At 44.4% G+C, this 13,301-nt stretch overlaps 1 protein-coding gene across 7 annotated transcripts in view; it reads right to left on the reverse strand.

The window, feature by feature from the left end:
- Positions 1 to 13,301, reverse strand: part of LOC110498112 (arf-GAP with SH3 domain, ANK repeat and PH domain-containing protein 2-like) — a 110,620-nt gene that overhangs the window by 56,553 nt on the left and 40,766 nt on the right. For all 7 annotated transcript variants that reach the window (XM_036955081.1, XM_036955077.1, XM_036955078.1 and 4 more), the window contains exon 3: positions 1,967 to 2,112. In XM_036955081.1, the coding sequence (XP_036810976.1) occupies positions 1,967 to 2,112 (146 nt within the window). The remainder of the gene's footprint in view (positions 1 to 1,966; positions 2,113 to 13,301) is intronic.

Raw genomic sequence — 13,301 nt, forward strand, 5'->3', positions numbered from 1 at the left:
ATCAGTTGGGTTGTGACAAGGTAGGGGTGGTATACAGAAGATAGCCTTATTTGGTAAAAGACCAAGTCCATATTATGGCAAGAACAGCTCAAATAAGCAAAGAGAAATAGTCCATCATTACTTTAAGACATGAAGGTCTGTCAATGTGGAAAATTTCAATAACTTTGAATGTTTCTTCAATTGCAGTCACAAAAACAATCAAGCGCTATGATGAAACTGGCTCTCATGAGGACTGCCATAGGAAAGGAAGACCCAGAGACCTCTGCTGCAGAGGATAAGATCATTAGAGTTAACTGCATCTCAGAAATTGCAACAAATAAATGTTTCACAGAGTTAAAAAAAACAGACACATTTCACAATCAACTCCCTTCACAGAACGGCGCAAACTGGCCCTAACCAGAATAGAAAGAGGAGTGGGAGGACCCGGTGTACAACTGAGCAAGAGGACAAGTACATTAGTGTCTAGTTTGAGAAACAGACGCCTCACAAGTCCTCAACTGGCAGCTTCATTAAATAGCCAGTTTGCGTTGTTCTGTGAATGGAGTAGTACACAGCGTTGTACGAGATCTTCAGTTTCTTGCATGGCATAGCCTTCATTTCTCAGAACAAGTATAGACTGACGAGTTTCAGAAGAAAGTTATTTGTTGCTGGCCATTTTGAGCCTGTAATTGAACCTACAAATGCTGATGCTCCAGATACTCAACTAGTCCAAGGAAGGCCAGTTTAATTTCTTATTTAATCAGGACAACAGTTTTCAGCTGTGCTAACAATTGCAAAAGGGTTTTCTAATGATCAATTTGCCTTTTAAAATGATAAAATTGGATTAGCTAACACTACGTGCCATTGGAACACAGGAATGATGGCTGCAGATAATGGGCCTCTGTACGCCTATGTAGATATCCCTTAAAAAATCTGCCATTTCCAGCTACAATAGTCATTTACAACATTAACAATGTCTAGACTGTATTTCTGAGCAATTTGTTGTCATTTTAACAGACATTTTTTTTTGCTTTTCTTTCAAAAACAATGACATTTCTATGTGACCCCAAACTTCTGAACAGTAATATGTATGTATGTATATATATATATATATATATATATATATATATATATATATATATATATATATATATATATAAAACAAATGACATATTTTTGGCAGCGGTGGGAACAATTTAGCAGCGGCAGGCCACCGCAACTAAATTAATATAGGGGAAACACTGCGTATGTGTGTCTGTGGAATTCCTACATGATGGCATTAAAGACTATCATCCTGCTCTAACTGTTTATCCCCTGGGGTCAGAATGTAATCTGGAATGGGATAGATCAGTTTTCCATCGCAGCTTCCAAAGTGCTACTCGGAGACCAAATATCTGCTGGATCCAATTTACTTAGATCCTGCTTTGACTCCAAAACAAATTCAAACAACCCTAAAGCTTTATTAGAAACACCTGACAGCCATTCTAGAGGATTTTGCCTCACAACAGGAACAACGTCAAATTACACAGAGCTAATTCACTGTTGATTTAATCTGTGCTGTCTCAAGAACTGACCACATGGCTTGTCAGGTATGGAAATAGATTGCCATGTTGGAGTCAGGATGGAATGGCTAATCTCCTGGTTTTGATTCCCGGCTACCTCCACAATCAAATGTATTTATAAAGCCCTTCTTACATAGCTGATGTCACAAAGTGATGTAAAGAAACCCAGCCTAAAGCCAAAAACAGCAAGCAATGCAGGTGTAGAAGCAGTGGCTAGGAAAAACTCCCTAGAAAGGCCAGAACCTAGGAAGAAACTTACAATTATTTAATCCCAAATTCCTCAAGATAGTAGTCTTTTCATCAGTCAGAACAAATACTTAGTTTGAAGGTAAGCATTTCCCTGTAAGGTTGTATTTGGCGCATGTGAGAAATAACATTTTATTTTAAGGTGCATAACAGAACAACATTTCAGTCTTCATTCTCACCAGGTTTTTGAAGAGGGCGGTGAGCTCCTTGGTGAAGACAGAAAACTTCAGGAAGGCAGAGCCCAGGTCGGGGTCATCCCTGTAGACACAGTTCTCCCCAAACTTCTCGAGGGCCTGGGTGTACTGCTCCTCATTCTCCACATGGGCTGACACACAGGAGAGAAAAAAACAAAGGATGACTACGGAGGACAAGGTGATAGAGGGGACTAAGGAAAATGGATAGAAGAAATTAATGGAAAGGTAAAGTGTACAGACAAGGACTCCCTCTCCCTCTCCTGTAGTTAATTCAGCCATAAACTTTAAAAGGCACTGAGGAGACATCTCAGAGTGAGTGTGAGTAGTCGAACAAACAAGTGTATAACTCTCTAGCTCACTATGCAGAGTGGCTATTCAGGTATGTACTTACACAGTGTTCTCAGCAGAAGAAGACACACACACACACACACACACACAAACACACACACACACACACACACACACACACACTAACTTTCTTATCTTTACATGGCAAAAATCAATCCCACTCCAATTCGCATACCGCCCCAACAGATCACGCAATCTTTCCCACATGGACAAAAGGAACACCTACGTGAGAATGCTATTCATTGACCACAGCTCAGCGTTCAACACCATAGTGCCCTCAAAGTTCATCACTAAGCTGAGGATCCTGGGACTGAACACCTCCCTCTGCAACTGGATCCTGGACATCCAGGCCACTCTGAGATGGGAAGGGTAGGCAACACATCAGCCACGCTGACCCTCAACACAGGGGTCCCTCAGGGGTGTGTGCTTAGTCCCCTCCTGTACTCCCTTTTCACTCACGACTGCGTGGCCGTGCACGACCCCCACACCATCATTAAGTTTGCTGACGATAAGACAGTGGTAGGCCTGATCACCGATGATGAGACCTGGCAGTGTGGTGCCAGAACAACATCAACAACTTCTCCTCTCAACGTCAGCAAGATAAAGGCGCTGATCGTGGACTACAGGAAACGGAGAGCCGAGCACACCGCATTTACATAGACGGGCTGTAGTGAAATGGGTCGAGAGCTTCAAGTTCCTCTGTGTCCACATCACTAAGGATATATCAAGGTCCAAAAACACCAACTCAGTCGTGAAGAGGGCACGACAATGCCTCTTCCTCCTCAAGAGGCTGAAAAGATTCCGCCTCAGGAGATGGTATATTTGGCATGGGCCCTCAGATCGTCAAAAGTTGTACAGCTGCACTATTGAGAGCATCTTGAATGGCTGCATCACTGCTTGGTATGGCAACTGCTTGGCATCCGACTGCAAGGCATTATAGGGTAGTGCATACTGCCCAGTACATCACTGGGGCCAATCTAGCTGCCATCCAGGACCTCTATACCAGGCGGTGTTAGAGGAAGGCCCTAAAACGTGTCAAAAATTGCAGCCAAGGCCTCCCGGGTGGCGCAGTGGTTAAGGGCGCTGTACTGCAGCGCCAGCTGTGCCACCAGAGACCCTGGATTCGTGCCCAGGATCTGTCGTAACCGGATGGGATCGGGAGGTCCGTGGAGCGACGCACAATTGGCCTCGCGTCGTGCGGGTTAGGGAGGGCTTGGCCGGTAGGGATATCCTTGTCTCATCGCGCACCAGCGACTCCTGTGGCGGGCTGGGCGCAGTGCGCGCTAGCCAAGGCTGCCAGGTGCACAGTGTTTCCTCCAACACATTGGTGCGGCTGGCTTCCGGGTTGGATGCGCGCTGTGTTAGGAAGCAGTGCGGCTTGGTTGGGTTGTGTATCGGAGGACGCATGACTTTCAACCTTCGTCTCTCCTGAGCCCTTACAGGAGTTGTAGCGATGAGACAAGATAGTAGCTACTAAACAATTGGATACCACGAAATTGGGGAGAAAAAGGGGTAAAATTGAAGAAAATAAATAAATAAATAAAAATTGCAGCCACCAAGGTGAGTAGTCGAACAAACAAGTGTATAACTCTCTAGCTCACTATGCAGAGTGGCAGCACCATTCCAGTGTGCCACTGTTCTTTCTACTACCACACAGCAAGCGATACCAATGCAGCAAGTCTGGAACCAACAGGACCCTGAAGCATTTCACTGTAAAGTCTACACCTGTTGTATTCGGCGCATGTGACAAATAAAATTTGATTTGATGCATATACACACGTGATAACATACGCACTATACACACACGTACACATGGATTGTGTTGCAGATATGTGGTAGTGGAGTAGGGGCCTGTAGAATCAGATTCAGAAAACAGATAGAAATACAGCTTATAGAACAGCGGGGACTGGGAAGAGACACACACACACACACACACAGGTACCGACACACACACACACACACACACACACAAGTACAGACACACACACACACACAAGTACACACACAAGTACAGACACACACACACACACACAAGTACAGACACACACACACACACACACACACACACACACAAGTACAGACACACACACACACACACACACACACAAGTACAGACACACACACACACACACAGAGGTACAGACACACACACACACACACAGGTACAGACACATGCATACACACAGGTACAGACACATGCACACACGCTAGCACACACACTCTACACACGATCAAAAATTATTGCATTTTTCTCCCCAATTTCGTGCTATTCAATTGGTAGTTACAGTCTTGTCTCATCGCTGCAACTCCCGTACGGACTCGGGAGAGGCGAAGGTCGAGAGCAGTAGGTCCTCCGAAACACAACCCAACCAAGCCACACTGCTTCTTGACACAATGCCCACTTAACCCGGAAGCCAGCCGCCCCAATGTGTCGGCGGAAACACTGTATACCTGGTGACCATGTCAGTGTGCTCTGCGCCCGGCACAGGAGTCTCTAGTGCGCGATGAGACAAAGACATCCCTGCCGGTCAAACGCTCCCCTAACTCGGGCGACGCTGGGCCAATTGTGCGCCGCCCCAAGAATCTCCCGGACACGGCTGGCTGTGACAGATCCTGGACTCCAACCCAGGATCTCTAGTGGCACTGCTAGCACTGTGATGCAGTGTCTTAGACCACTGCGCCACTCAGGAGGCCCCCAAGCCATAATACTGTTAAAAAGTCAACCATATAGCTACCTGGACTATCTGCACTGACCCTTCTCTACTAACTTTTTTGACTCTTCACAAAACACTGCTGATACTGTTTATTATCTACCCTGTTGCCTAGTCACTTTATTCCTAGTTCTACACTGACTCTACACAACATTAAGAACATGTGCTCTTTCCATGTCATAGACTGACCAGGTGAAAGCTATGATCCCTTATTGATGTCACCTGTTAAATCTTCTTCAATCAGTGTAGATGAAGGGGAGGAGACTAAATTAAATAAGGATTTTTAAGCCTTGAGACATGGAGTGTGTGTGTGTGCCATTCAGAAGTTGAATGGTGAATATAATTGACTTAAGTGCCTTTAAACAGGGTATGGAAAGTAGATGTCAGGCACGCTGGTTTGAGTGTGTCAAGAACTGCAATGCTGCTGGGTTTCATGCACAACAGTTTCCCGTGCGTATCAAGACTGGTTCGCCACCCGAAAGACATCCAGCCATCTTGACACATCTGTGGGAAGCATTTAAGTCAACATGGGCCAGCATCCCTGTGGAACGCTTTCGACACATTTTAGTCCATGCCCTGAGGAATTGAGGCTGTTCTAAGTCCAAAAGGGGGTGAAATGCAATATTAGGAAGGTGTTCCTAAATGTTTTGTACACTCAGTGTAAGTATATATGAGGACACCCTTTCAAATGAGTGGATTTGGCTATTTCAGCCACACCCGTTGCTAACAGGTGTATAAAATTAAGCACACAGCCAAGTCCCCACAGCAATATTCCATCAAGTAGAGGAAAGCCTTCCCAGAAGAATGTAAGCTGTTATAGCAGCAAAGGGGGAGGACCAACTCCATATTAATGCCCATGATTTTGGAATGAGATGTTCGATGAACAGGTGTCCACATATATTTGGTCATGTAGTGTATCTACCTCAATTACCTCGCACTCAGTACTGGTACCCTGTCTATACAGCCAAGTTATCGTTACTCACTGTATATTTATTATTAAGTGTTATTATTTTCTATTATTTCACCATTTTCTTTCTCTCTGCTTTGTTGGGAAGTGACCGTCAGTAAGAATTTCCCTCTTCCTTTACACCTGTTGCTTACGAAGCATGTGACCAATAACATTTATTTAGAATAGATAGCGGCCTTGGTTAGTGCACAGAGCAGTGTGTGGTAGAGGTCAACCGATTATGATTTTTCAATGCCGAAACCGTTACCGATTTATTGGAGGACCAAAAAAAAGCAGATACCGATTAAATCGGCCGATTTTTTTAACATGTATTTGTAATAATGACAATTACAACAATACTGAATGAACACTTATTTTAACTTAATATAATACATCAATACAAATCCATTTAGCCTCAAATAAATAATGAAACATGTTCAATTTGGTATAAATAATGCAAAAACAAAGTGTTGGAGAAGTAAAAGTGCAACATGTGCCATGTAAAAAAGCTAACGTTTGAATTCCTAGCTCAGAACATATGAAAGTTGGTGGTTCCCTTTAACATGAGATTTCAATATTCCAAGGTAAGAGGTTTTAGGTTGTAGTTAATATAGTATTTATAGGATTATTTCTCTCTATACCATTTGCATTTCATATACCTTTGACTAATGGATGTTCTTATAGGCACTATAGTATTGCCAGTGTAACAGTATAGCTTCCGTCCCTCTCCTTGCCCCTACCTGGGCTCGAACCAGGAACAAATCGTCAACAGCCACCCTCGAAGCAGTGTTACCCATGCAGAGCAAGTGGAACAACTACTCCAAGTCTCAGAGCGAGTGACATTTGTAACGCTATTAGCACGCACCCTGCTAACTAGCTAGCTATTTCACATCGGTTACACCAGCCTAATCTCGGGAGTTGATAGGCTTGAAGTCATAAACGGAGCAATGCTTGCGAAGAGCTGCTGGCAAAACGCACAAAAGTGCTGTTTGAATGAATGCTTACGAGTCTGCTGCTGCCTACCATCGCTCAGTCAGACTGCTCTATCAAATATCAAATCATAGACGTAATTATAACATAATAACACACAGAAGTACAAGCCTTTGGTCATTAATATGGTCGTATCCGGACACTATCATTTCGAAAACAAAACATTTATTATTTCAGTGAAATACGGAACAGTTCTATATTTTATCTAACAGGTGGAATCCCCAAGTCTAAATAATCCTGTTACATTGCACAACCTTCAATGTTATGTCATAATTACGTAAAATTCTGTCAAATTAGTTCGCAATGAGCCAGGCTGCCCAAACTGTTGCATATACCCTGACTCTGCGTGCAATGAACACAAGAGAAGTGACACAATTTCCCCCGGTTAATATTGCCTGCTAAACTGGATTTATTTTAACTAAATATGCAGGTTTAAAAATATATACTTCTGTGTATTGATTTTAAGAAAGGCATTGGTGTTTATGGATAGGTACAGTCGTCCAACGATTGTGCTTTTTTCGCAAATGCGCCATTGTTAAATCATCCCCCTGCGTTGCATCGATTATATGCAACACAGGACACGCTAGATAAACTAGTAATATCATCAACCATGTGTAGTTAACTAGTGATTATGAGTGATTGATTGTTTTTTATAAGATAGGTTTAATGCTAGCTAGCAACTTACCTTGGCTTCTACTGCATTCGCGTAACAGGCAGGCTTCTTGTGAGGCAGGTGGTTAGAGTGTTGGACTAATTAACCGTAAGGTTGCAAGATTGAATCCTGGAGCTGACATGGTAAAAATCTGTCGTTCTGCCCCTGAAGAAGGCAGTTAACCCACTGTTCCTAGGCCGCCATTGAAAATAAGAATGTGTTCTTAACTGACTTTCCTAGTTAAATAAAGGTGTAAAAAAATCTAATAAATAACATTTTAAAAATCGGCCAAATCGGTGTCCAAAAATACAGATTTCCGATTGTTATGAAAACTTGAAATCGGCCCTAATTAATCGGCCATTCTGATTAATCGGTTGACCTCTAGTGTGTGGAATTCCATCCACTCCTATTCCCCCCTCATCTCCGTTCTCCAATGTTTCCCCTGCTCTCTGAAATTGTCTTTGGGATTGAAGAACACAATGAGACAGGAAGAGAGAGAGTTAGAAGTGGTGTCACACTGGAATGCCTCCAGAGCTGTGGCCATGTGGCAGGGGGAGGGGATGACCAGGGAACTGTGGTTACACTGTGCAGACAGTAACACAAACTCTCTCGTACAAAGAGGTTAAAGAGGAATTACTCATGAACGTTACCATTCATTAGACTGTGGGAGTGTTACAGGCTACAATTCCTGATTGCTATGATTAAGAGCTGCTAAAAGACAAAAATGGCAGTTAAAAGTAGGTTGATTCTAAAACTAAGGCTAAAGCTAATACATACAGGTGTGGTATTTTATTAAAAGGCCCAGCGCAGTCAAAAATGTGATTTCCTGTGTTTTATATCTATTTCCACACTATGAGGTTGGAATAATACTGTGAAATTGTGATAATAATGATAATGCCCTTTTAGTGCTCCCGAGTGGCGCACTAAAACAGACCCTGGTTCGATTCCAGGATGTATCACAACCGGCCGTGATTGGGAGTCCCGTAGGGCGGCGCACAATTGGCCCAGCGTCGTCCGGGTTAGGGTTTGGATGGGGTAGGCCGTCATTGTAAATAAGAATTAGTTCTTAACTGACTTGCTTAGTTAAATAAAGGTAAAACATAAAATGAATGTGTAAGAGCTGTTTGGTGGGATGGAGACCACTCAGACAGTCCTAGCAAAAATGATTGCTTGAGAAATCTCTCTTTACTAAGAAGATATTTTGGTTTATTTTTTACCATTTTATTTGAAAACATCACAGTAAGGTACATCCAGAAATAAAACCTTTTATAAAGGTTATAAGGTTAGAAAGAGAGAAAGGCCACCCAGGTGTGTGTGTGTATCCTATAGGAACAGGAAATTCACCTAAATCAAACCCAGCAACACCGTCACTTCAAGCTACGAAAGGGGAGTCCATAAAGCAGGCCTGACAGATGTCAGCTAGCCTCAGAGCCACACATCATTTAGTGCTGCTAATTGATGTGAAGGGGATTTGAGGCACTGGTTGGGTGCAGGGAGCATTGCCATGACAACCCTGGAGACTTTCCCTAGAGAACAGGGAGTGTGTGTGTGTGTGTGTTAGAGATTGTGAGTGTGTGTTTTACTGTGAACAGAGTCTGGTGGCCCATTAGCACACCATTCCCCTTCCATCGCTCAGCCCACTCTGTGTCAATGGTCAGGGGACCACCTTGTCATGTTAGATCAGGGAGATACCGCCCACCAACCAATCACCACCTGTGGCAGAGGCCACTCATACAGGGTGACAAATGGATGGACACACACACACACACACACACACACACACACACACACACACACACACACAGAGAGAGAGACAGTAGAGGAGGAATGTGAGGATGGATTCTACCTCCGGAGAATGACTCAGCGGAACTCATTACTGCACCGCGTCTGTCCAGACACACTGCCACCCACAACTTAACATGTTCACAGGGGAAGATATTAAAATAGAAGAACTACAAGCAACTCTTATAGTGGTGCAATAAGATCAAGGTGGATGAAATAATGCAGATCATAAAAACCTTACTGCTAAAAATGAACGCCAAACACTGAGTTTTGATTCCTAAACTCAGGCACGGATTAAACCGGAGTCGTCCGAGCTCAGGCACGGATTAAACCGGAGTCGTCCGAGCTCAGGCATGGATTTAACCGGAGTCGTCTGAGCTCAGGCACGGATTTAACCGGAGTCGTCGGAGCTCAGGCACAGATTTAACCGGAGTCGTCTGAGCTCAGGCACGGATTTAACCGGAGTCGTCTGAGCTCAGGCATGGATTTAACCGGAGTCGTCCGAGCTCAGGCATGGATTTAACCGGAGTCGTCCGAGCTCAGGCATGGATTTAACCGGAGTCGTCCGAGCTCAGGCACGGATTAACAGGTGAGTTGGAAGTCCTTCATCTCTTAAGAAGACTTCTTTCTCAACCCCTTTCCACCTAAGACTACATTTATTTTAGCGAAACCACAGTGCTCTAGTCAAGTTACCTAAAGGGAACCTACAGTTGAATTCTTATTGGGTTGCTGTTTAGGCTGTCCTTGCGCAACTCTGCCAAAAACAAATGTTCAAACACACGCACACCGTTAAGACATCAAACACAGCTGCTTTGTTGTGGGTCGCCCTGGCCTGTGTGTCACCAGCGGGCCCTAGCAGGGCTTTTGTTGTGAAGTGGCACATGAGCTCAGGGCATCTCTCTGTGCCTTGACTATCCAATCCTGACACAGAACACACACGGCCCCGGTGAAGACCCCAACCCTGACACAGAACACACACGGCCCCGGTGACGATCCCAACCCTGACACAGAACACACACGGCCCCAGGGAAGACCCCAACCCTGACACAGAACACACACGGACCCAGGGAAGACCCCAACCCTGACACAGAACACACACGGACCCAGGGAAGACCCCAACCCTGACACAGAACACACACGGCCCCAGGGAAGACCCCAACCCTGACACAGAACACACACGGCCCCGGTGACGATCCCAACCCTGACACAGAACACACACGGCTCCTATTTACTGTAAAGCAACCCCGGCAGTTAAACACCTCAGGGAACAGAGAGTGAGTGAGATACTGTGAGCAGTGTGTGTCTGTGTGTGAGAGTGAGTCACTGTGAACAATACATGCCACCGTCCAGTGCATTCCCACACTGTCTCGTCTCTTTCCCTTTCTGTCTCAGTCAGGGATAGTCAGTGATAGCATGACTTGGAGGGTTGTGTTCTGTTGTTGTGGATGGATGGAATGACTTGGGTTCCTGTCTGAGTCGGGCCCTCAGGAAATGGTGGCCCAGTGTTTAACGGGAATCTTGAAAAGGAGGGAGGAGAGGTGGAGTGACACATTCACCCATAGAGAGCTCTTTGACAATCAACACACACATACGGTAACTGCAACAACAGCAGCAGACACACCAAGGCACCTGCTGTGGATTATCTAACAGCAGAGGGTGGTGGGGGTGTCTGTCCCCACACACACACACACAGTTAATCACAAGCTTACTTTGCTGGAGGTTTCACATGCCATTCTCCATGGGGGCTGAATAAATACTGCTGGACTTAACATCCTTTTAACGATATGGCCGCCGCAGACAAGGCTGTTAAGGTTTACCCAGAGGACAAACCATTGGAGGGAGATGGATTGTCATTAAGGGAGACCTCAGTGAGACAGTAGTAAAATGCATGGTGTGTGTGTGTGGCTGGAGATGGAAAAAAGTGAGACAGCAAGGGGAATGACAAATGATTTCATTCTGTCTATGAGAGTGTGTGCTTCCAGTATGTACAATTTAAGGTATATTCATCAAACTTTACAATGTGCGTGCATGCATGCCCTCAGTAGCTGAGTACTCATTATCATGAGTGTGATGGCTGCCTATGGGCTCATCATGACAAAGTTTAGCCAGAAAAACTGATCTGATCTACCCAGAGGCACAGCGGTGCATACAGCAAACACCATCAGCCTGACCAATATAAACTGAATATAAACCACCCAGATCAAACTGGGGATTAATAAAGCATGTATTTCTTATCTCAGCCATTGTGGGCCATTAGACCAGTAATTGGGTGCGGGGTTGGGTTCAATTTTAATTGAAGGCAGTCAATTCAGGAAGTAAAATTACAATTCAATAATCTAAAAAATGGCATGACTTCTCAATACTGAAAAGTAGTAGCTATTTATTTCAAAAGTTTTAAAATGTCCGAATTTTTAATTAAACACTTCCTGAATTGACTGCCTTCAATCCTGATAGAGTGACAGCTCTGCAGGCCCAGTGATAGGCAGACTGATAGGTGACACCAAGGAGCGCTGTGGTGTGGCGAGGGTAAGCTCTGCTCCAGTTCTGTCAGTCAGACCGGGCTCTCCACTGGGCCCCTGTCCTCCAGGAGGATGGCGCTACATTCCTGGTGAAGGAGGTAAGTTCTGATTTGGCTTTTATCATCTTCTCTGCTCTATGGTCACTACGACTGACTAACTTACTGACTGTTTACGACATGCAAAAGAGGTTGACAAGATCAACTGTAACAGGTCAGACTATATGGGATGCTGCTTTCTGAAGAAACAATGCTTGTCCATTCGACAACATAGCTGGCTTCTCATTTTCTCAAAAGCTTGCCTTTTTACTTCCAATTGAGAAACGAGGGAGGGAGAGATAAAATAACTTGTCAGTGTTGCTGGAGGAACTTGTCAGGTTGAAGGTTAATACAATGTCCAAACTGCAGGAGTTTGTAGTAGGAGTCTGAGAGACATGATGTTTGTGTATGGAATAACACTACAATCCTGGGCATGTGGAGGTCGAATATGTCAAAGCTATGGAGGGTGAGCAGCAACACAGATTAAAAAGATACAGAGCAGAGAGAGAGAGAGTCAAACTGTCAGGGATGAATATTTCACCACAGGAGAGCGAGGTCCAGGCAACTGATTGAGATCTTGGGTAGAATAGGGAGCTTGGGAGAGATGTGTAGGTTGTGCTGAATAATGCAGCGATTTGACCACATCAAGGGAAGTCTGGGCTGGGCTCTGGCAGCAGCAGGATTCCACTGTTCAGTTCAGTGCCTCCAGCCCACATTATAATACCAAGCAGAACAGACACAATGTCGCTTCGACCTCCTGACTGGACCATACAAACACACAATCTCACTGACAACAATGTTGAGTTGTTGACATTTCTTACATTTAAATTTTTCTTAAAAGGTCAAGGTTGTTCTATCCAGAGCCTGACACAAGTGTTAAATATGATGCTAGCTAGCATTGGAATCAACTTTACCACTAATTCTAACAATCCGGCAACAAGCTTTCACTGTTTATATTGGCACAGACAAAGTCTCTGCTATAAAGAAGGGCCAGAAAATCCAAGATCCCACAGCTGAACTAAGGAAAAAGCGTCTTAATTCACAACATTCATTCTCAGGAAGACTGGAAGGTCACCAAGTGTTCTCCTCTTATGTAATCGCCCTGTGTTCTGACTGAGGGTAAATTCAGAAAGGGCCTGAGTAGATGAATGAATACGAGAGGAAGGTACAACTCAAAGATTTCAATGGTCCTTTTGTCCTCGATTTAGTTCTGGGTATCTAGATTTGCTTTGTCCACTGATGGTTTTGTCAATTTGAGGTAAATATCAGTATTAGGTGCTGCTCATAAGGCAGTGTGAGTTGTGTTCAAAATAGATCAAGTAAATATGGCTTTGTCT

This window comes from Oncorhynchus mykiss, chromosome 19 (genome assembly GCF_013265735.2).
Source record: "Oncorhynchus mykiss isolate Arlee chromosome 19, USDA_OmykA_1.1, whole genome shotgun sequence".
NCBI lineage: Eukaryota > Metazoa > Chordata > Actinopteri > Salmoniformes > Salmonidae > Oncorhynchus > Oncorhynchus mykiss.